At 35.4% G+C, this 25375-nt stretch overlaps 2 protein-coding genes and 2 pseudogenes across 9 annotated transcripts; 3 read left to right on the forward strand and 1 right to left on the reverse strand.

Annotated features, from left to right (window-relative positions):
• The first annotated feature begins 2906 nt into the window (after positions 1–2906).
• LOC146929862 (protein FAR1-RELATED SEQUENCE 5-like) lies at positions 2907–4964 on the forward strand (annotated as a pseudogene).
• A 628-nt stretch (positions 4965–5592) lies between these two features.
• Positions 5593–8114, forward strand: LOC146929863 (uncharacterized). The gene is made up of 3 exons (XM_085707422.1): positions 5593–6747; positions 6922–7941; positions 7998–8114. The coding sequence occupies exons 1-3, from the start codon at positions 5593–5595 to the stop codon at positions 8112–8114; spliced, it is 2292 nt and encodes a 763-aa protein (XP_085563548.1).
• Positions 8115–11496: 3382 nt separating this feature from the next.
• On the reverse strand, positions 11497–12410 carry LOC146929864 (uncharacterized; annotated as a pseudogene).
• Positions 12411–18503: 6093 nt separating this feature from the next.
• On the forward strand, positions 18504–24835 carry IQD5 (IQ-domain 5). Of its 8 annotated transcripts, none has more exons than XM_085701583.1 (7): positions 18504–18731; positions 19893–19999; positions 20840–21088; positions 21839–22066; positions 22296–22409; positions 23536–24025; positions 24335–24835. In XM_085701583.1, the coding sequence occupies exons 2-7, from the start codon at positions 19916–19918 to the stop codon at positions 24490–24492; spliced, it is 1323 nt and encodes a 440-aa protein (XP_085557709.1). In that variant the 5' UTR covers positions 18504–18731; positions 19893–19915; the 3' UTR covers positions 24493–24835. The 8 variants fall into 8 exon arrangements, with proteins under 8 accessions (XP_085557709.1, XP_085557712.1, XP_085557713.1 ...); XM_085701586.1 differs by having other exon boundaries at positions 24338–24835; XM_085701587.1 differs by having other exon boundaries at positions 20843–21088.
• The last annotated feature ends 540 nt before the right edge of the window (positions 24836–25375 follow it).

Genomic DNA, 25375 nt, shown 5'->3' on the forward strand with positions numbered 1-25375 from the left:
GTAATAAAGAGAGTATCGTTTTGACAGGGAGTTGTTCAATTCAATTAACTTCAATTGATGATTAGAAGAGAAATAAGTTGTAAAGTAGAGGGTTTCAGTTGGTTGAAAGAAAATACAATAATAAAAGGTGTCTTGGGATTATTGGTTCATCGTAATAACAAGTCCTTCGCAAACCAAAACCTTAACTTATAACTCTATGTTAGACCCAATTTCTAAAGACCGGTTTCCCTTTAGCCCCTCACCTTTCCGACCAAGTCCAGTGAAAGTTTACCTCTAGCAACCAAACCTATTTAGCTGATTTGATTACTAGAAGAAGCTTGTAAGGATTGAAACTACCCATGTCTCAAGAATTGCAAAGACTATTTAGCCGCCTTTGCAATTCTTGTCTAAATTCACTTGTTCCAATATCAAAGCTCCGCGTTCGCATTATGAATTGATATTTGAGATGATGAATTAACAATTATCAAACCCTCCACTTTCGTTTCCATAGTTTGATAATGGTTAATTCATGTTAAAACGGTGAATTTAGATTAGAAATTAGGGTTACATAAATTAAGGTTAAAGCTTGGTTTGATTAGGATTATGTCATTAGACTTATCCAACAATTCCAAGACAAGAGAAGTCTACTCACTCATGTTCATCGTAGACATAGAGAAGGAGAAGAAAAACATAAATAAAATGACAAGAAAGTAAAGAAATAAAAGGAGAACTTTATTGAGAAAGACAATTGTCACTTATTGAATTCCAAGAATAAAGATGATTTGTTTGTGATGGCTAACTACTCTATTTATAGCTTACATTCGACTTAAAATCTAAGCAATTACATCACTAGAATGTTCCACAAGAAACTGTGGGCTTTTTGGTCAAAACTAAAACAGAGTAGCTTGAATCCTAAGCAAAAGCAGCAAAAGGCTGTCCTGGGAGGTGGCACGGCCGTGCCAATGTCAGCATCGGCCATGCCAAGCTTCTGACTTGGAGGAGACGTATTTTTGTCTCCAAATCTTCGTATTTTTGCTCCGAATCAGCTCCAGACTCCTTTCTGTTGCTCCAAGACACAATCCATCAAATATTTATTCCTGAAATATAATAATATGCAATTGAAGTAAAATAGTTCAAAAAAATAATAATATTAAAATAAAATAAACTTAAATATAATTAAAATGAAACTAAATATTATATAAAATTAAATAATTATTGACTCATCAATAATGCAAAAAATAACTGAAATTGTACGAAAATACATTGTCTGAACCAATTCGAATATATGCTGAATTGATTCATATAATTAGATATGAATTTGGGCAGCGTATGAAGATTGAATCAATTCAGATGAAGATAAAATCGTTTTGGATGAAACCCATAACTATTGAATCAATATGATTAACGTTCTCCTCATTTTGAATCGATTCGAAATGAGCCCAAAACTCTCTTACTTGTTTGAGTTGATTCAGACTGTTAGTTGTGCTATTTGAATCGATTCAACATTTGAAAAGGTGTTCTAAAAGAGTTGAAAAAGCACATAAGACCAGGGACTAACCCAAAAACATGATTACCACTAAAGGGCTTTGAAAAATGATTATTCTCAGGATTTTTATGCATGCTCAAAATTTTTATGCAAGGTGAGAATAATTTCTAAACTCGGAGGAACAAAATACAATATAATATCATGCATTATATATCCTACCATCTCTCCAACCATCAATCCAACAGCTGAGAATAATAAAGAGAAAATTAATAAAAAAAAATAGCAATATTGGAGAGAGAAAACAAAACATGGGTGAAACTAAATGTAAAATTATAGCAGGAATTTTTTGTTACAACTTCCAGTGCAGTGCTTGTTTCAACTTCCAATATTTTCAATTTAGCTTTCAATTACACAATCTCCACTACCATTTAGAAAGTAATCACCAGAGCATTTTCACAGATTTCTCTTCAAGTGTCCTCACCATTGTTTATCAACAAAAAACATTGTGGCTCTACCATTGTCATTCTGTGTATACAAGGTTAGTTTTTATCTGCTTTGTTTTCCTGAAGGCATGATGGTTAGTTATAGTAAGGTTATCAAACAATAGGTTTTTGTTTTTCTGGAAATATTATGAATAGATTATATTTGTGTAGAATGACTTGTTTTCCACTTCCCCTTCTTCCAACTGATTTTACCTGTGCTGATTTGGTCACGTCTTTATTTGTGTAATATTTGTGTAGCATGACTACCCGTAAGAACCCTGTCACTACCAAAACTTTGATTGTTGCGCGTTATATGCATTTGCTTGCACAAGTGTGGTCTTTATTGTCTAATGCATAATCTGCAGATGCACCTGAGATATAAATTGCAGAAGAAACCAATCATTTTGAAAGCAATATTGTTAGCTCATTATAGTGATTTGATATATAGTTTTTGTTTTGCTAAGAAATATTATATCTATGGAGGTAGTAAGACCATTATTTATACGAATATATGAAATAAAAGGTTAAATTGTTATATTATTTTTTAAGAATATCATATTAGATAATCTGAAAATATGGTTATAACTGGCAGTCCTCACCTTGAAATTGTGGCGTTGTTACAATATATATTGTTGCTGGTATATATATATTGCTACTGAAGTAATATATATTGTTTCTGAAGTCGTTTCTGAAGTCGTACAACTTTGAATGAATTGTTGAAATTGCGGTGTTGTTACAATATATATTGCTGCTGAAGTAATATACATTGTTTCTGAAGTCGTACAACTTTGAACGAATTGTCGAAATCGCGGCGTTGTTACAATATATATATATCATTGCTGGTATATATATTATCGTACAATTATATTGCTGCTGAAGTCGTACAACTTTGAACGAATTGTCGAAATCGCGGCGTTGTTATTAAACAGATTTTTGTATTTGCAGAGTCGTTATAGAAAATGGAAGAAGATTGGAAACCAAAGTTGGAAATGTTTTTTGACAACGTTGAAGATGCTTGGATATTTTACAATGATTATGGCGGAAAATTTGGATTTGGGGTGCGGAAACAATATTCACACAAGAACAAAAATGGTATAATTATCTCTTACATGTTTGTTTGTTCTAAAGAAGGTTTGCGAAAATCGGATAAACGGGATTATAAAATCATCAATCCGAGACAGAAGACCAGGACAAATTGTAAAGCAAAGTTGAACATTAAGAATATGGGTGGAAAATTTGTGGTGGTTGATTTTGTGGAGGAACATAACCATGATTTACATACACAAGAAACAACTCATATGTTGCCATCTCAAAGAAAAATCTCTCAAATTCAATGTCAGCAAATTGATCTAGCTGATGATGCTGGATTACAACAGAGAAAGTCATTTGAATTAATGAGTAAAGAAGTGGGAGGTAGAACTAACTTGGGATTTACTCGTGTTGGTCAAAAGAATTATCTCTGGAAGAAAAGGGAGAGGAGTATGGTAGGTGGGGAAGTCGGCTATCTATTGCAATACTTTCAGAAAAAATTGATGGAAAATCCAACTTTCTATCATGCATATCAAATGGATACTGAAGACCAAATCACCGATGTGTTTTGGGCAGATGCAGGTATGCTTATTGACTATGAGTGTTTTGGTGATGTGCTTTCTCTTGATTCAACATATTGCACAAATAGTTCACATAGACCACTTGCAGTGTTCTCGGGATTTAAACACCATCGAGGAGTTGTGCTTTTTGGGGCTGCATTGTTGTATGACGAAACATCTGAGACAAAAATGGATCTTTGAGACATTTTTAGAGGCTCATAAGCAAAAAATGCCTCAAACAGTTTGTACTGGTCAAGATCAATCAATGGCAAACACATTACTTAAGGTTATGCCTGGACTTTACCATGGCTTATGCACATGGCACTTGATGCAGAATGGCATCAAGCACTTAGGAAATTTAATGAAAGGTGGATCGTGTTTTCTTAGTGACTTTAAGAAGTGCATGTATGGCTATGAAAATGAAGAACAAATTGAAGAAGGATGGGGAACTCTCCTTGTGAAGCATGGGGAAATGGAAAAGGAGAAGGAAAAGAAAAATAGTCGGCTGCAAAGAATGTACTCTATAAAGGAGAAATGGGCATCATGTTACATGAAGAAAGCTTTTACAATCGGCATGCGAAATACTTAACTTAGTGAAAGTGTTAATGCAGATATTAAAAGTTTTATCGATGTCAAGTTGAATATTATCAAATTTTTTAAGCGCTTTGAGGATGTGGTACAACAAAAGCGACAAAATGAATTGAAGTGTGAATATGAAGCACGCCAAAAGATTCCGAGACTAAAGAACTCATATTCACATATCTTGCAGCAAGTGTCTAAGCTTTACACTCCCACTATTTTTGATCAATTCCAACATGAGTATGAGTTGTTTGAAGCATGAGTGATTTGCAAGAGTGGAGAGTTTTATATGATTTGGATAATAATTCCATTTCCTGCTCGTACCGTAAGTTTGAGAGTTTTGGCATACTTTGTTGTCATTGTTTACGACTATTTATTCATATGAATGTCAGATCAGTTCCAGAGCAATATATCTTAAAAAGGTGGACAAAGTTAGAAAGAAGTGAGAGTTTATCTAATGTTGGTGTTAGTAATGTGGTAGAAGATGTTGATCTATCCCCAGTGCAACGCTACAATGAGATTTGCCCACACCTTATTAGGATAGCTTCTGAAGCATGTAGAAATCCAGAAACATTCACTCTCCTTTGCAAAGTTGCTAATGAATTGAATAGGCACTTGGTAGAGTTTCAACACAATCCAACAAATATTTGCAAAGTGAATGAGCTTGTTGCGAAAGTTAAAGAGATTGGAAGTAGCAGTGATGGTTCGTCAAAAGCAAAAGGCTTCAAAAGGAAAGAAGGCACAAGACGTACAAAGTGTTTTAAAAGTTGTTTGGAGCGCGAACTTCCCAAAAACAAGAAAAATGATGGCTCAAAAGCTTCAAAAGTTCAGATAGTGTTAAATTGCTGAATATTCATATTGTCTTTTTTCCAACTACATGTAGTATTAAATTTTTCTTTCAAATGTTTCCTAAAATAAGGAAAGGGATATAGTAAACAGTTTGCAGCAACAATGAAACATTCTTTCACTGGGAGAGAAAGAAATCTCCGCCCTTAGTCTCTTGTTGTTGAAGTAGTACAACTTTGAAATTGTCAAAACCGCGGCGTTGTTATTAAACTGATTTTTAAAATTGTAGAATTGTCGAAATCGCGGCGTTGTTATTAAACAGATTTCTGAAATTGTTGAATTGTCGAAATCGCGGAGTTGTTATTAAATAGATTTCTGAAATTGTCGAATTGTTGAAATCGCGGTGTTGTTATTAAACAAATTTCTGAAATTGTCAAATTGTCGAAACTGCGGTGTTGTACACACAGAATGACAATGGCAGGCCACAATGCTCTGATGATTACTTTCTAAATGGTAGTGAAGATTGTGTAATTGAAAGCTAAAGTGAAAATATTGGAAGTTGAAACTGTTGAGAACCTGTGTTTAAGTGTTTGGAAACTGATAGCAAAGAACACAACAATTGGACTGAATGACTCAGTTTTTATTAACTGCAATGTTGGCTTAAATAGCCATTTAACACACGATTAAAACTATGCGGCGGCCTGATGTAGGGGGTCTTCAGTTTCGTCGGTTGTCTACTGTGGATGCGGGGTCCTTACTTTTACCGTTCTTGCGGGAGGAGGTGAAACAAGCAGTTTGGGATTGTGATAGATATAAAAGCCCGGGGCCGGATGGTGTCAGTTTTGGTTTTTTAAAGGAGTTTTGGGATCTAGTTCAGGAGGATTTTCTGAGATTCATGACGGAGTTTCATCGAAACGGGAAGCTAACGAAGGGAGTTAACTCCACTTTTATTGCGTTAATACCAAAGGTTATCAGTCTGCAGCGACTAAACGACTTCCGTCCTATCTCTTTAGTGGGATGCATGTATAAGGTTTTGGCAAAAGTTCTCGCCAATAGGTTGCGAAAAGTTATCGGCACTGTGGTCTCGGAATCGCAATCCGCGTTTGTCAAAGGGAAACAAATTCTGGATGGTGTTTTAATTGCAAATGAAGTCGTGGATGAGGCTAGACGCATGAAAAAAGAGTTGCTCATGTTCAAGGTCGATTTCGAAAAGGCTTACGACTCGGTGGATTTGAATTATTTAGACGCTGTCATGGCCAATATGAACTTTCCAGTTCTGTGGAGGAAATGGATAGCCGAGTGTGTGGGCACGGAAACTGCATCGGTGTTAGTGAATGGGTGTCCAACTGATGAGTTTCCTATAGAGAGGGGTCTTCGGCAGGGGGATCCGTTATCACCGTTCTTGTTTTTGTTAGCTGCAGAAGGGTTTAATGTTCTTATGTCATCTGTCGTGGGGGCGCAACTTTTCGAGGGTTATGGGGTAGGTCCGATCGGTGGAGTAAAGTTGACACATCTTCAGTTTGCGGACGATACTTTGATTATTGGTACAAAAAGTTGGTTGAATGTGCGCACTATGCGTGCGGTGCTTCTGTTGTTTGAAGAAGCCGCGGGGTTGAAGGTGAACTTCCACAAAAGCATGTTGACAGGAGTGAACATTTCAGACTCGTGGTTGGCGGAGGCTGCTTCGGTAATGAATTGTCGACGGGGGTCTATTCCTTTTACGTATTTGGGACTTCCAATTGGTGGTGATTCTAGGAAGCTGTCTTTTTGGAAACCGGTGGTTGATCGCATTGCTACTCGACTGTCGTCGTGGAATAATAAATTCCTTTCTTTCGGTGGGCGTCTGGTACTTCTGAAGTCTGTCCTGTCCTCAATTCCGGTTTACTTTCTTTCCTTTTTCAAAGCCCCTGCAGGTATAATTTCTTCTATTGAATCTATTTTTAAAAATTTTTTTTGGGGGGGTGGTGAGGATTATCGGAAAATAGCCTGGATTAGTTGGGATTCTATTTGTCTCCCTAAGGAGGTGGGTGGTTTGGGGGTTCGGAGGTTAGGAGAGTTTAATATTTCTTTGTTGGGGAAGTGGTGTTGGAGGATGTTGATAGATAGGGGTGGTTTGTGGTATCACGTTTTAAAATCTAGATATGGGGAGGAAGGGGGTCGGTTGAAGGAGGAGGGGACCGTGTGTTCATCTTGGTGGAGGACGATTTGTAGGATCCGAGAAGGGGTGGGTAGTGGAGTAGGTAATTGGTTTGAGGGGAATGTTCGGCGGATTGTGGGAGATGGTAGGGATACTTTATTCTGGTATGATACTTGGGTGGGGGAGTTACCTTTACGTTTTAAATTCCCCCGTCTTTTTGACTTGGCGGTGTTTAAGGAGATAACTGTTGAGGAGATGAGGAGGTTAGGTTGGGAGGTGGGAGGAGGAGGGTGGGAGTGGAGACGTAGGTTATTAGCTTGGGAGGAGGAGAGTGTGGGGGAATGTTATGCTTTGCTCCATAATGTTGTTTTGCAGGATACATCTTGTGATACTTGGCGGTGGTTACTAGACCCGATTCATGGTTACACGGCTCGAGGGACATATTACTTCCTTACTTCTTCCGGAGCTGGTGTTGACAGGTCGCATGTTGATGAGGTTTGGCATAAATGTATTCCTTCGAAGGTGTCTTTGTTTGGGTGGCGGCTCTTTCGTGACAGATTGCCTACTAAAAATAATCTGTTAAGGAGGGGAGTTATACAAGCAACGGATACGGAATGTACAATAGGTTGTGGGGAAGTGGAAACGGTTACTCATTTGTTTTTAGGGTGCACCACTTACGGCTCCCTTTGGTCACATGTGTTGCATTGGTTAGGTATTTCTTCGGTTCTTCATGGAGATTTACGTCATCATTTTGTGCAGTTTACTCATCAGGCTGGTTTGCCTAGTTTCTCTTACCTTTATCTTCGGCTTATTTGGTTTGCATCGGTTTGGGTGATTTGGAAAGAAAGAAACAACCGTGTCTTCAATAATGTGACACTAAGTGTTGATGTGCTTTTAGAGAAGGTAAAGCTGAATTCTTTTTTGTGGTTAAAATCTAAACAGGTTGTTTTCTCTTATAGCTACCACGAATGGTGGAAACACCCACTTTGTTGTATGGGTATCTGTTAGCTTTCTTTTTCACTTTTGGTTACATCCCGTTGTTGGGCAGCTTTGACATTGTAAAAACTCTTGTTTGATCTTTCCTTTGCACTCCTTGTGCGGGGGATCTATTGTGTTTATATATATACACCATTTTAGTCTGTTCAAAAAAAAAACAATTGAAATGCAACCCACTTAGCTAAAATAAAGGCTAGTGGTGAGTGGTAACAGAAACAAATTAAAACAAATACAAATTAATTCTTAAAGACTGAGTCTCTCCTATAAACTAGGATTTTATTCTAACAGAAAATACTACTTTAACTCTTTCATTCCCTCCCTTAAACTAAATGCCGTACAGCAACTAGTTTAAATCAGAAATTTCACATACTCCCAGCAGCTTTCTAAGGTTCTGAAAAACTTCAAGCTTCAATGGTTTGGTCATTATGTCTGCAACCTGATCTTGACTCCCACAATGAAGTAGTTCAATTTTACCCTCTTTAGTAAGATTTCTTAAGAAATGAAATCTCACATCAATATGCTTGCTGCGACCATGCATAACCGGATTTTTGGACAACTTGATTGTTGAGCTATTATCACACATCACATTTATTCCATTTCCACAAGAATGTCCCAGCTCCTCTAAAATTCTCTTCATCCATATTCCTTGACAAACGCATACCGCAGCAGCCACAAACTCAGCTTCCGTAGTCGATAAAGTCACAATAGGTTGTTTTTTTGAACACCATGAAACAGCCCCTGAACTCATTAAGAATACATAACCAGATGTACTCTTCCTATCATCCACATCTCCGGCATAGTCGCTATCTGTGAACGCTAACAGCTTGCCTTCTCCTCCTTTCTTATAACGAAGTCCATAGTTCACAGTCCCTTTTAAATATCGAAGTGCTCTCTTTGCTACTTGCAGATGAATATCCATTGGTTTGGCCATATATCTACTTATGAGACAAGTAACAAACATCATGTCAGGTCTTGTAGCAGTAAGATACATTAAGCTTCCCACCAACTGCTTGTAGTATGTTTCATCAACCTCTTTTCCATCTCCATCTTTACTTACTTTCAATCCGGGAACTATTGGACTGCTCACTGAATTACTTTCCATCATACCAAACCTTTTCAAAACCTCTGATGCATATTTCCTCTGGCATATATAAATACCATCAGATTTTTGCAGCACTTCTATCCCAAGAAAAAACCTCATCTTCCCCAAGTCAGACATGTCAAACTCTCTTAACATAGAGCTTTTAAATTCAGACATCATAATTTCACAATTTCCAGTGAAAATTAAATCATCAACATAAACACTTACAATGATAATTTTTCCTTCTTTGCTTCTCTTTATGAATAAAGTATGCTCACTATCACACCTCTGAAATCCTTCATCAATAAAGTGCGCTTCAATTCGACTAAACCAAGCTCGTGGGGCTTGTTTTAATCCATACAAAGCTTTGTGTAACTTGTAAACAAGATGCTCACTGCCCTTTTTTTCATACCCTCTTGGCTGTTCCACATAGACATCTTCATTCAATTCACCATGGAGGAAAGCCGACTTGACATCTAGCTGAAAAATCTGCCAATTCTTGTGTGCAGCTAGAGCAATAATCATTCTCACTGTATCCATTCTTGCCACCGGTGCATAAACTTCTGTGTAGTCCACTCCATGTTTTTGAGAGTACCCTTTAGCAACCAAACGAGCCTTGTACTTGTCAATATTTCCATGCTCATCGTATTTGGTTTTGTAAACCCATTTTACTCCAATTACTTTAGCCCCAACAGGTAGTTCAGTGAGTGTCCATGTCTGATTCTTTTCAATGGATTTGATTTCATTGTCCATGGCCAGTCTCCAATTTGTGCTCTTCACAGCTTCTTCAAAATACAATGGATCAGTTGACACCAATAAAGCCATGTTAGCTTCATCATCAGATAAACCCTCTCCGCTAGCATAATCATCCATCCACCCCGGAGGTCGCCGCTCTCTAGGTTGTATCATTTCTGTCACTCTCTCTTCACCATCACTACCATCCCCCATTTCTCTAACTTCCTCATTAATAATTTCTTCATTCTCATTTTCACTTACCCTTTCTTTATCCTCGCCATCGTCCCATTCTAAATCTGGTACAGTTTGTTTTTCATCCCAATCCCATTTCTTCTCTTCCTCAAAAATCACATCTTTACTCACAACAACTTTCTTAGCAACTGGATCAAACAACCTGTATCCTTTTGATTCTTCACTAACTCCCAACAAAATACAAGTGGTACTTCTGCTATCAAGTTTAGTCCTCCCTGCTTCTGGAACATGAACGTGCGCTATGCATCCAAAGACCCGAAAGTGAGCAACTGAAGGTTTCAATCCAGTCCACGCCTCCTGTGGTGTTACATCCTTGACTGCCAATGTAGGACACCTGTTTAGTACATAAATTGTCCAGTTAACCGCCTCTGGCCAAAAATTCTTGGGAATGCTTTTATCACATAACATGGAACGAACCATGTTCATAACAGTTCTATTTTTCCTTTCGGCAACACCGTTCTGTTGGGGAGTATAAGCGGTGGTTAACTGCCTTTTAATACCATTTTGCTTGCAAAAACCATTAAACTCGTTTGAATTAAATTCTCCACCTCTATCAGTGCGTAGACACTTAATAGACATCCCAACTTCCTTCTCAACCATAGTTTTAAAGCATTTAAAAGAATTTAAAGCCTCTGACTTCTCTGCCAAAAAATACACCCATGCTTTTCTACTATAATCATCAATGAATAATAGAATATACCTTTTGTTGCTGTTAGATATAGGACTGATAGGACCACATATATCTGAATGAATAAGTTCCAATTTCTGAGTTGCTCTCCAATTGCTCGTCCTTGGAATAGAGTCACGGTGTTGCTTTCCATTGATACAGTCAGTGCATGTCACAGTTGAGACAGAGAGTTCAGGAAGTCCACTAACCATGTTCTTGTACAACAATGTTCTTAAGCCTTTGTAACTTAGATGCCCATACCTTCGATGCCATAGATGAGACAAATTTTGAGCTTTTGTGTGAAAGCATTGATCAGATTGTGCTTCTGAAGAGGCTTGAGATTGAGGCAGCAAGATAAACATCCTATTAGCACTCATGTTGGTTTGAATTATCAGACCCTTCTCTGGATGAAATATCTTGCAAATCCCTCCCTTGATCAAAATTGCCAAACCTTTTTCTTGTAATTGCCCTATGCTTAAGAGATTATTTTTCAGTTCTGGAATATAGTATACTTCGGTAACAACGAGATTCATTCCATTCAGCAATAACTTCACACTTCCTTTTCCCATCACATTCATCTTAGTGTTGTTTCCCAATTTTACAGAATGTCGAAATTTTTCATCAAGTACAGTGAACATACTTCGATCACCACACATGTGATTAGAACATCCTGAATCAAGGAACCATGCATCTTCTCCTTTAGCTTCATGCAGCTCCACATAAGACATCAGAAGCATTTCCTCTTCATCAATTTCTGCATAATTAGCTTCTCGGTTCTGAGGACATTCATACCGAAAATGACCAAGTTGATGGCACTAGTAACACTCTATGGTTGCCTTGTTGAAATCTGCTCGACCTCTTCCTCTTCCTCTTCCTCTATATGCACCTCGACCACGACCTCTTCCCCCTTCATATGTCACTTTCAAGGCTTGTTCCTCACTACTGCGTCTTTTGAACTTTTGTTCGTGCACTATTAATGAGCTTTGCAACTCATCAATAGAAAGAGAATCAATGTCTTTTGACTCTTCAATAGAACATACAATATAAGTAAACTTCTCTGTTAAAGAGCGTAGAATTTTTTCCACCACTTTAACGTCTGACATCTCCTCTCCATAAATTCGCATTTTGTTAGCCACTGTCATGACCCTGGAGAAGTATTTTGTTACTCCTTCACCAGACCTCATTTCAAGAGTTTCAAAATCTCTGCGGAGAGCTTGAAGATGAGACCTTTTCACCCTTGCATTTCCTTCAAACTTTTTCTTCATAGAATCCCATATTTCCTTAGAAGTATCCTTCTTAAGGATGGTGTCAAGCACGGTTCGATCAATCGCCTGAAAAAGGTAGTTTTTTGTTTTGAGATCCTTCAACTTCATCTCTTCATTCTTTTTTCGTTGTGCATCTGTTTGTGTCGCTCCGCTTTCTGACTGAACATAGCCAGGCTCAATCAATTCCCAATATTCCTTAGATTTGAGAAAATTTTCCATTAGCATGCTCCAATGATCATAGTGACCATCAAAACGTGGAATTGCTGGTTGTACAAAACTCCCTTCTGTAGTCATTTTCTATGCTGCTGCAAGAATGTCAAAGGCTGCTGCTTTGATATATCAGGCCCAGTGGGGGCTCTGATGCCAAATTGTTGAGAACCTGTGTTTAAGTGTTTGGAAACTGATAGCAAAGAACACAACAATTGGACTGAATGACTCAGTTTTTATTAACTGCAATGTTGGCTTAAATAGCCATTTAACACACGATTAAAACAACAATTGAAATGCAACCCACTTAGCTAAAATAAAGGCTAGTGGTGAGTGGTAACAGAAACAAATTAAAACAAATACAAATTAATTCTTAAAGACTAAGTCTCTCCTATAAACTAGGATTTTATTCTAACAGAAAATACTACTTTAACTCTTTCAGAAACAAGCAAAAGTTGTAAAGAAAAAATGCCCGTTAAAATTTTGCATAGTTTCACCCACGTTTTGTTTCTCTCTCTTCAATAGTGCTATTTTGGCTAAAGTGCAACTTTGGCCCCCTATCTTTCAAAAAGTTGCGATTTTGGCCCCCTAACTTTGAAAACTACAATTTTGGCCCCCCATGTTTAGAGAAATATGCTTTTTTAACCCCCTAACATAAGGGAAATATGTCTTTTGACCCCTTATCTTTTCAAAATGTTGCGATTATGACCCCTTATCTTTTCAAAATGGCCCATTTTTTTGGACACGTGTCGCCTTCTCAGCAGTTTTCAAAGTTAGGGGGCCAAAATTGTAGTTTTCAAAATTAGGGGGCCAAAATCGCAACTTTTTGAAAGATAAGGGGTCAAAGTTGCACTTTAGCCATTTTTTTATTAATTTTCTCTTTGTTATTCTCAGCCGTTGGATTGATGGCTGGAGAGATAATGCAAGAGGGGATCCGCATCCTTATCCTAGAGCACGAGACATTACTCAAAACCTAATATAAAGTATTATAGGCAACACTTCAGCCTTGATTCCTCACCTTCATTTATTGATTGATGACAATTATTAATTTTTTTTAATCATTAAACCATATTTATGAAGTGCTATGCCTTTATTTTTCCCTAATTTTGCGTTGAAAAAATCGTCTATTATCATAACTTCAATCTTGGTCAACAAGACTTTAATATTTGTGACTTTTTTTTGAGTCTCCACCATTTATTCACATTCTCTTGATTTATCCTATTTATTGAAAATAAAACAAAATGAAGTCGCCTTGTGCGAGATGAATAGCTATTGGTTATTATTATATGAAACAACATATTATGAACTACCCACGTAATTAGTCGAGAAAATGTTTAACATTGTAGGTCATGTTGTTTGGCTATTAATGATAGGTTTTTCATATAATGCCTAATTTGTCTGCTGTAATTAGACACATTAAATCAAACACAAATTAGCTTGCTATTTTTTTTATCTCTTTATCAATTTGTCATTATATATAATTTTTACGCATATCGTAGTCTAGTACCTCAAAAACCAAAAAAACAAATGCACTCAAACGCTTTACCAAGTTCCCTAAAAAAACGCTTTGTGAAGTAGTTACGAAACCCGCACCTAAGTGACAAATTTTCTCCCTCAATATTAATTGATGGGAGAAAAAAAAAATCACAATTAAGAACACTGAACTTCGACTAAATTTTTGTTCCACCAACAATAGAATGAGTGTAACAAGGCATCACATAGGCGTCATTGTTTTGCATCAGGTTTTTGGATTAGTTAATAAGTTTTGGACCAACTAAATCTTTTGTGGTTATATAATAATTTCACTAATAATCCGCTAAAAAAAAATTCACTACTAATGAATCAAACTCACAAAACACACAAACATTTCACAAAAGGCATATGGCCATATGCACTATTTATTTAATAATGACATATGCTACTATGATATTAGTTGTAATAATGCATGAAACTTACACATTTAGGCTGTGTTTGGTAACACAAAAAAGCTAGTTTATAGCTTCTTGGATTAGCTTATAAGCTTGTTGGATGAAAACGTGATGTGTTTGGTAACAAGCTTTTCTCATGAGCTTATAGCGTTTTTTGAGAAGCTATTTCAAGTAGCTTTTTAGCTTATAGCTGGTAGCTTTTTATATTTTCTTCCAAATTTAACCTTTTATTAATATAGTTTAATTTAATTTTAATTAAAAAAAACTACCCACATTCTTATTCAATTGCCCACGTTTAAAAAAAACTACCCACAATCTTTTTCAAATTTTCTTGTTCACTTTCTTTTTTACATACTCTTAATTCAATAATAAATAATTTTATATAAAATTTACAATAAAAGTTTAGAGTAAAATTCATTAAAAGAAAGTTTTGTTAAATAAAAAATGTCAATTGAATTCATAAAAAAAAATACATTAATTAATAAAAATTGTATATATGATTTATAAAAAAAAGATTGTCCTTTTACGTCATTTTATATTTATCAGCCACTTGAACAGCTAATTTTACCAAACACTTTTTATTTTAATAAGCTAACTTTTCAGCTATAAGCTATCATCTATCAGCCATCAGCTACCAGCTAGCTTTTCAGCTATCAGCTATCAGCTAGCTTATAGCTTCTTTTTACCAAACACACCCTTACAAATTAAGACCATGTACAATGGAAAAATTTATTCAATAACCTTCAACACCCACTTTTTCAATTCCCAACACTCCACATCATTTTCTCTCTCTTAATTCAACACCCATTCAATTTTTACCACTCCAATGGTAAACATTCAACACCCTACCCCACCACTTTTTATTTCTTATTCTTATTTAATTTTTGTTTTTTATAATTACATAAAATTATAATTATCGATTTAAATTAAATTAAAATAATACAATTAATTTTTTTTAAAAACAATATTTATTTAAATAATTTTTTTTCTTAACTTAAAATGCAATACAACAAACTAAGCACGCGACAATCTGGAGTGACTTCATTGTCTCTTGTCATTCCACCACGATTTATTTGTGATGAAAACTATTGAGGAAATTGGGTTTTGAGGATATTGGTTGGGAAATTGATTTGGGTTTTGAGGATGTTGGTTGAGAAATTGATTTGGGTGTTGATAATTGTTGGGATTTTGGTAGCTAAATGGGTAATCAGAAGAATTTTGGGTGTTGAATTGATTGTTATTGGGATCCATTTCACTAATCAAAAACTAAAACTTTAAAAGAAAGACTAATAATGAGATTAAGAGAGTGAAAAACTTGATTTTTTTTTCTGTGTCCAATTGAAATGATCCAAGTCTCTATTTATAGAGAAAAAAAATCACGAATTTTGGAAAAAAAAAATAAAAAAAAAATTATTTGCAATGAAATAATTGAATCCAAATTATTAAGAAGATAAAAATTCAAGCAGCCAATCGTAGCAAGCCACGTGGCAATATCTTTATCCCTTCCCTTTCTCTTTCCGCGTACACTGTTGCTCACTCTCTCTTGTCGGCGCGTGTCTTACACGCGCCATTTCTGGCCAATCTCGCGCGGCCACGTGGCAGTTCGGACAGGAATTCAGCATATTGAATTTTTTCATCCTCTCTTTTCTCCAACTGATATTCAATAGGCTGGTGCAATGGCTTCAATATGTTGAATTTGGGATTCAATATCCCATTGTAAGTGGTCTAAGAAGCCTAACAGCATATGCCACTATGCTATAAAAAGAAATGAATTAAGTAATAGAATAAAATGAAGAATGGGGTTGGTTTTGGTTAGACATAAAAAATGAGGTCCCGTGATTGACTCCAAACCATCTCCCATGTCCCTCCCTCACCAATACGTGGGACGACAACGACAATTCCTTTGTTCCATCAAAAAACAAAATAGACAATTCGTTTGTTTCCTCATCCATCGTTATACGACATCGTTTTCTCATTCTCCTCATTACCCTAGCGCACATTAGACAACACCCTTTTCTGACCGCTTCTTTGTTTTTTTCCTTCATCTTCTTCTATCTACTGGTCGATCAACTACTACAGTACTACTAACAAAATTAATCATTACATTACATTGTTCATAATTATTATTTTTTCACTCAATTAATTTTTACTCTGATCTAATTTTTTTTTAAGGAATACTCTGATCTAATTTTTTTTTTGTTATAAACTCTGATCTAAATTATTATAACTACAAGATTTTTTATTTTACATTTTATCTTATTTTCTTAGTATAATACTAGTACTATTTTAAAAATTTCATATGAATTAGTGAGTTATTTATAAAAATATTCCCATTAGTTAATCATTTGAAAATAATATTTTCTGTCTTTATGATATCAATAATTGTAGTAAGAATATGTGTGCAAAAATAATATACTTTTTTTGATAAATTTATTATTACAACAATTTTTTTAATATTCGTGTATTTTTTCTTTTTTTAGAGAAGTTAAATTACCATATCAAAATTGGCACCTAGACCTAGTGTATTGAATATGCGACTTTAAGATGAACATGCTCCATTTACACTACACATTATTGTTGGGTCACAAAAGGAGTTCGTAGACCATCCACATTAGGCAAAAACAGCCACACAAGTGAGAGTGAACACATTTTTATCCAAAACTTTAAAGCAACCTTAAGGTAGAAGACTTTCATCGCAAGGAGCTGATTGAACCATTCATCGAACCTCGACTTTGATATCACTGTTGAATCACCAAGTGATCCCGAGGACAATCCACACTAGGCAAGAACAATCACACAAGTGAGAGAGACACCCCACTTTTACCAAACCATAGTGCATTAAATTTATGAGTCTTTCTTATAAAATGTTCAACATCCACTATGTGAGATTTCTAACTTACAACAATCATAACGTAAGAGAGTCTATTACGAGTCTCACATTAAATTAGCGATAAAACTTGATCTACTATTGAAACCATGTTCCCAATATCCAATCTTAACGTAAGAGAGTGTATTTTTTTTTGAAGGAAGGAAGTGTATTATAAGTCTCACATTAAATTAGAAATGAATTGACCATAAGTTTATAAGTGAAGAGTTTGTCTAACGTGTACAATAATGCAAATGTTAAATCAACTAAAAGTAGTACTCCCTCCGTTTCTTTAATGAATTGCACATAGATTAAAGAATGGAATAAAGTAGTCAAATGTTATAACAATTTTACCAAATTATCATAATCAATTATTGGTTTGTTTTTCATTAAAGAAAAAACAATACTTTGAAAGGAGTGTAACATAATATTAATTGAAGGGTACAATTGAAAAGAAAAAGTTATTATTGCATTGGAAACTGAAAACGACATTCATTTTGAAACAATTTTTTTGGCTAAAACGACACTCATTTTGAAACGGAGGGAGTATCTTTTTATTGAATAACAACAATAATTTATTAAAGGGTAATGTTAACTGGTGCCCCCGGGGCGCTAGTTAATGAAACAAATATAGTAACATCACATTGAAACTTGTGCAGTCAACTCATCAAAAGCCTAATTTTTTTTTTTAATTTAAAACTTTCTGTTTTTGGTTTTCTTAACCAGTGTCCGGGGCACCGGTTAACATAACCCTTTATTAAAAATGTACATATTTGATATAAGAGTCTTGCTAATGAGTGCCCTAATGACACTCTTTAAGGTTTCCCAATAAAAAAATTATTCTTTGAAAAAATTTAACACTTCAATTTTCGATGCATTGAAGGCATAATTTTCCATAAAAAACTTACTATTTTATGTTCTTAAAGAATGTCTTTAAGACACTCATTATCTTTTCCCTTAGTAAAGGGAAATGTTAACTTGTGTCTTTGGAGCATGTTAAGAAACCAAATGTAAATTTTTTTTTTGAAAATTATGTATTCAATACCTTAAAAGTTTAAAAGGTTATTTTCTCAATATAAAATTTATTATTTAATTCTATTTTAAGTTTTTTATCTTGTGTCATAAGGGCACAAGTTAACATGATCCAATTATAAAATAAAAAAGTTTTAAAACAAAATTATTATTTTAAACTACAAATTTCACGCGATAGAAAAAAAAATTGAAAGTAAATTTAGTTAGATCAAATTCTAATAAGTCACCGTGAGCTTAGCTCAATTGGCAGAGACATTGCATAATTTATGCAGGGGCTGGTGTTCGAACCCCAGACACCCTACCTCTCCACAATTATTTGTGTGAGTTCTAGCCACTAGGCTACTAGAACAAAAAAATTCTAATAAAATACTCTTAAAAAAACATAGTGCTTGTGTGAGAGAGAGAGCACAAAAACCACAAATTAGATAGAAAGAGCACAAAAACCCATAAAAATAGTGTTTGTGTGTGAGAGAGAAAGAGAGAGATTTGAAAAAAGTGTCAACTCTAAGTAGAACTTGGATGATGGGAACTCAACTCGGTAGTATTTGACTCACTGACTCATTCATTATTCAACTCCTGCTAAAAAGTAAGTAAAAAGGGTATCTTCTCTCTCTCTCTCTCTCTCTTTCTCTCTCTCTCTGTTGCATCAATTTTAGTGTTTCAGGTGAATTCAGCTTCACCTTTCTCATCTCTGGATCTATATTGTTTTCCTGCCCATTTTCTTCCTAAAAGTTTCAAACTTTTTGTTTTCCAGCATTCAAAAATTTAACTTTTTTTCAAACTTTTTATTGAATTTAGAACTTTAGGATTATGAAGTTATAACTTATAATGCTCTTCAGCAACTGAATTTATTGATTATCTGTTGATTTATAACTAAGGAATTCAAACAGTTCTTCATTTATTTTCCATTATCTCAATTGTTGTAAGATCTATTGTTTTTTAGGAATGTTTATTTAATTCATGATGTTATTACCAATTTTTCCTGTATGGTATGCAATTAACTGTACTTTAGTTGAAAAACATTTTTTCCCATGTTTTGTGGAGGCAGTTTCTATGCACATCTTGTTGAAGTTGTTAGTGTCTGGCTATGAAGCACGAACGAAGACATCAGACACGACACTGATAATAATTTGAGAAAATGGCATAATTTAGTGTAATCACAGGTGTCGTGTCAGTGTCAGACACCGACGCGTGTTCGACACCAAGACACACCTAATCCATGAGTGTCTGTGCTTCATAGTGTATGGTCTTTGTTTACATTTTTCTATTGATTGGCGAATGTTAGTGGTTAGTTTGTTAGGCGGAAGGAATTTGTTAGCAGCAGACGTAGAACCCTGACCTCCAACATAAACCTTTGCGGGGACCTGTGGGGGATGGATTTACTTCTAACTCAAAAGTTCACCGTATGTGTTTAATAACTATGTGAGCTCAAGTTCTCATTCTACACTGTATACGACTTCGGTGATTTAAGGATTGAGGCGTTGAGAATTAACTTTGTGGTTCCCCACTTCTTACGTTTGTTTAAAGATCCAAGCTTTAGAAACTCATTAGTTAACTACTAGCGTTTAGGATACCAAGAAGATAGACCAATCAAAACAAAAATTGACTTTGAAGATCACTAGAAGACATCTTAGTACTATGACTAAACTAAATCACTTGTAACTTTTAACTGGTTTTTATCGGTTAAGCATGTTGGTGTATTGATCCTTTGCTATTTGCTTCATCGTTCATGTACCTCATAGCTCAATTTAGTCCATGTTTTGGTTAAATAAGATTTTGAATTATAACTGACTTCTTTGAATTGATTTTGGCTGAAATTTGCTAGATTGAGATAAAGTAAACGGCGCTATGGGTGTCCCAGGCAAGTGGATTAGAGCATTGGTTGGTCTAAAGAAATCAGAAAAGCGTGAATCCTTAGAGAAGGATGGAAATGTGAGTATACCTCTTTCTCGATCTCTTTCTGTCTATCTAATCTTTACTATTCCTTTGTACTATTCATGACTTGTTGTAGTTATTGCATTCGTACTTTTGGCTTTATTTGTATAATCACTTAGTTCTTATGTTCTTTCCTCCTCCCATGCCGCCAAAAAAATTAACCTATACGGAAAGCATATAATTTTGTTTTCTACGGTTCACCTTGCCTGCATATTTTTGGTTTATATTCCTGAAATCCGAAGGAAGTGTGTTTGATTAATGTAAGTGAGTTCATTATCATTCAAATCTGTATATTAAGACTAAATGCGAGAGAATGAAAAGATTGTATACTGTATCAGTTAAAGACCTGAAATTTTGGTCCATCCTTGTTAAGTTCTCACTACAAGGCTGTTATCAACCATCAGAACGGTAAACACTGGCTATCTGGCTGGAATCAACTCTATGTTCTGCTATCGGAAGAAATTGTATTTGCTTATACAAAGACCAAGCACTAAGGACTGATTTATACTGATATTGATTAAATATGAAAATTCAGCATACACCACAATACAATTCAACCCAAATATTATAAGATATTTTCCGTATATTCTTATAGTTAATAGCAGAATTTTCACCTTTTTTTTAATTTTTTTTATTTTTATTTTTTTATCTATGTGATTGTGAATGACGAGTGTTTTGGGAATGCTTTACAAGTTATCATTTCATATTGTTAAACTATTAATGTCTAAGTTATTCTATGCTTTTGGGAATGCTTTTTTTATCTATAATTTCATCGTACTTATCATAAAAAACATGTTCTTCAAAAATAAAATAATATTTGATATTTTCAATAATCAGCAGGCTAGCAAGTTTCGCCATCGGAGAAAGAATTCCGTTGAAATTGACAACGGAAAACTTCAAAATGAGTTTGACAATGATGGTGCTGCACCTATTGGAGATGTAGATCATGCCAATCCCCAATCAAACCTTGAAGCCCATTATTCTCCTTCTACTTCACAACAAGTACAGGATCCTGCACATAATCATCAAATCACGAGCGAAGAATGGGCAGCAATATGTATTCAAACAGCGTTTCGTGGATTTCTGGTAATTTATCACGTCATTTTGTTTTTATTTATGTCAACATTTTGAGGATTTCTTGCTGTATTGATTTGATAACATTTACTGTTTTTTCTTCCTCTTTATCTCTTTATACTTGAATAGGATATCTTGTTCCTTGTTTTTTATGCTATGCTTTTCTTTGTATTACTTTTGCTTAGAATTTGGGTAGGGGTTAACTACCCTTATGAAACTGGTTTGTAAGGTGATGACGGTCCACTATTTATTAACATATATTTTTAGGCCTTATCCCATCCAATGTGGTACTCTTAACACACATCCTAGGACTAAACATCTAGAGCATGACCCGAATGGTCCGATAGATAGTAGGTGGCCCAACAAATCATGGGTAGGCTCTGATACCAACTTAAATTTGGGTTGAAACTGACTCAACCCTTACAAAACTGACTTGTATGGTGAGAGCTGCCCACCACTTATAAACCCATTTGCAGGCCTTATCTCATCCAAGGTGGACTCCTTAACACTTCCATCAATGGGAAAAATATGTTTTATCCCTAAAAATCAGGCATCACAGTGGCAGACTAAAATGCTTATATCTACCAAGGTTTATTTTCCTGATTTGTTTATCTTGAAATGCACTTCATATAAATGTGATATGTTTTTTTTTTTTTTTTTTTGCTTTAACTCTAACTTAAAAACTTATTCTGATCAGTTTAAACATTTAGTTGCTAACAAGACAACAAATCTAACCAAATGTGGGTCTATTTTGTGTATTAGGCCAGGAGAGCACTACGTGCTTTGAAAGGATTGGTAAGGCTTCAAGCCCTTGTAAGAGGCCATGCAGTAAGAAAACAAGCTGCAATAACTCTCCGTTGTATGCAAGCTTTGGTGAGAGTTCAGGCTCGTGTTCGGGCAAGGCGTGTTCGCTTGTCATTGGAAAGTCAAACAGAACAACAGAAACTTCAGCAACAGCTTGTAAACGAAGCTCGTGTTCGAGAAATTGAAGTAAGCAGTACTATTCCCATAGTTATTTTGTTTTATTAATATGGAATATTTTTGTCTTTTTCATGATTACTTATTTATTTTTATCTAGAGCTGAGTATTGAAAAATTAAGCTTTATAGATTTGATGTAGCTTCCTTTTGATCACTTGTGTCATGTTACAAGATTATACAACTTTACATAATAGTGAGCAGCAACTTATGTTGTGTATTTCTCGTACTTGTTTGGTACAGGAAGGTTGGTGTGACAGTGTGGGATCTGTTGAAGAAATTCAAGCCAAAATATTAAAGAGACAGGAGGCTGCAGCAAAACGTGAGAGAGCCATGGCATATGCTCTAGCTCATCAGGTAAATTTACGATTCCATCTTATGGAAATTAAAAGGGCAGCCATTATATTTGATTAATCTTTCTGTAACTTGTATGAGTAATTGCTATCTAGTATATGTGGTATCATTAGTCTTTCTCATCAGGTCCTTGATTGTTATACTCCACCGTGAGATGTAAATAATTACTTGCTATGTATGTATTTGAAGTTGAATCTGAAATTGCAAATTTCAAAGAGGAGGCGGTTGATTAATTTAGGGACTGTTTGGTTACATAATGTTTTAGGGAAAGGTTGGGGGGCTTATTTTCTTTTCTAAATTAAGGAAGCTATAAAATGTTTCTAAACAGGAATTAGTGTGACTGAAATGTTCTACGATCATCTATCATTGGAAGCTTCTATTTATTGAGTCATAGAATATGGAAACCAGATGCTATTGAGCTGTAATTTCATAATCCTAATCATTTACTACTATGTAAGGGGAAAGTCGTGGGGCAACTGTATTGGTCCTGCATGCAAATTCTTGTCAATGAATTTGAAAATGAACTGCAGATGCATCCTTCACTTGCAGTGATTTTTAATGTGTCTGTTTTAATCAAGAATAATACGATAAGATCCTATCATGTTAATAAGGAAAAAGATGATATTTGTGAAGAATATGGTGTAGATATATGACACCGATTTAGTCCCTGATATTTTAGCAGTCGGGTATGGTCCCTAAAATTAATGAAATTCCAAAGTTATTCATGAAATTAATAATCCTTGGTCATATAATTCCCTTTGCGTCAATCTCATCGACTAAGTTGATCGACCCTGAGGGATCATTTTGAAATTTTGTTAACTTAAGAAACCAAATTGCCAAAAGCTTGTAATTCCATAGACGAAATTGGCGATCGACCCCAATTTTGCAATGTTTTATTCTAATGTACATGATAAGACAGGTTTTTCCAAAATTATTTTCTTTGCAATTTTAAGTATGAAGGGTGATTGCAAAGAAAACTGAATTTTTGAGATACTATTTTGTCTAACTGAATTATTGCTGTCCCTGTCAGTTGTTATTCCCTTATATTATCTATGGACACAACACATTGTTTCCTTTGGTTCATATTTTCAGTTGTGAAATATTTTTGTTCCTCTTTTCCACTTTGCAGTGGCAGGCAGGATCAAGGCAGCAGGCCGTTTCTTCAGGATTTGAACCTGATAAAAGCAGTTGGGGTTGGAATTGGTTGGAAAGATGGATGGCTGTACGTCCTTGGGAGAATCGTTTTCTTGACATTAATACGAAGGATGGAGTGAAGGTAGACGAAAATGATGTTATGGATGGTAGAAATGGAATCAGACCTCAGTTCAAGTCTACTAACACAAAATCGAATCTGCCAAATATTCATCCAAGCGTTGTCAGTCACAAAACCGGCCCTTCACTTTCTGATGGCTGTGATTCTTCTTCCACTAGCAAGTCAGCAGGTTTGCTAGAGACATCGAATACACAATCTGTTAAACCAAAATCTAATGCAAATGTTCAAAATCCCGTTGAAGAAACCAACTCAAAATCTGGAGTTCAAAGATCTCAAAGTAATCCAAAGGAGAGAAACTCACAAGTAGATAAACCGGTGAAAAAGCGATTATCTCTTCCCAACCATGGTGAGTTTGTTCTCTTTCTCTGCATTGTCCTTATTGTATTAGATTATCACCTCTGTGAGTGCTAACATCATCCATGTTTGTTTAACATAAAACATGATCACAAATATTTTCTAAACCCTCAAAGAATCACTCTCCAATTTTGATTAGACAGTTTATGTTATTATCTTCCGATCATACTAAATTTGCAAATGATAATACAGTTTCCTTGTAAGTTAGCGGGATAAGAAGCATGTTTTTGCGAAATCCTTTTGAATAATGTGTTAGATTAATGGAACATGCCATTTCTAAGTTTTTTGTCTTGTATTTTAGCAGGGGTTGCTTCCGGGGCTCAAACAGCTAAATATCCTACCAGATCTAACGTGAAAGGGACACATAGCATGCAAAAGCCTACAAGGGATAAACCTAAGCTCAATGGAGGAGGGGATGTGAATCTTACAAAATCAGTTCCACCGCCCGCAGTTGTGTAACTAAGTATTAAGAAACTACTCCATTTTCCATTGAGGTCCTCGGGTGACATTTGTCTGTTTGTACATGCAATGCGTGACGCAGAGTGTTGAGGGGTCGCAACCACAATGTACATGTTCCTCTCTTCTACGAAGACGCTGATGTGGTTTGATTGTTGAGATTGGTTTGGGCTTTCATGGTTATAAGATTTGTCAGGTAGATACATGCATCTGTTGTAATTATATGCATATTTGTTGTTGTGAGCTATGTATAATGCGGAATAATATTTATGTTCAAGTGTATAACTTTCAGAGCGCCACTGCCTTCCGTTTTATTGCTATTGCCAAGTTGAAAGGTGTTTTCTTATTGCCTTGTTTCTAGATATTGTTTTCTTTTAAGAAATTGGAATGCAAGATGAGAATGACACATTGTGGAGATTCCTCGTACAGTATTGGCAAGTAACAACAAAATGATTCCTGTGATTATTAGATGATTCGGAAAACTTTGAACTATTACTTTTGACAATTAGCATAGTTGGCTTTCACAGGAGCTGATGATTGAGGATGATCTTCATGCTGTAGAAAGATTTCATTATCCACCAGGGTCATAACTCATGAAATTTGACGGGAGTGTCACGACTTGTAGTTGAAGTTGTAAACTCTGAAATTTGGACCTAGACCATTTAAAGTATAAATGACTAGATCAAGATCATCAATGGGAGGACCAATCACAGCAAGATCGTCTGCAGTTAAGCAAATTGATTGAAGATAGGCAGTGACCGATGATGAGCTTTGGAAGAGGAATTGCGTCTTTCCTTCAAAGCCATGCATCGGGAGAGGTGTATGCAGCAGCCATGACATCACGGGCGTCAGCATCATATGATCCAAGAAGTGAAATATATCAGTG

This window comes from Medicago sativa, chromosome 4 (assembly GCF_051527215.1).
Source record: "Medicago sativa cultivar Bolivia chromosome 4, Bolivia_mono, whole genome shotgun sequence".
Taxonomy (NCBI): Eukaryota; Viridiplantae; Streptophyta; class Magnoliopsida; order Fabales; family Fabaceae; genus Medicago; species Medicago sativa.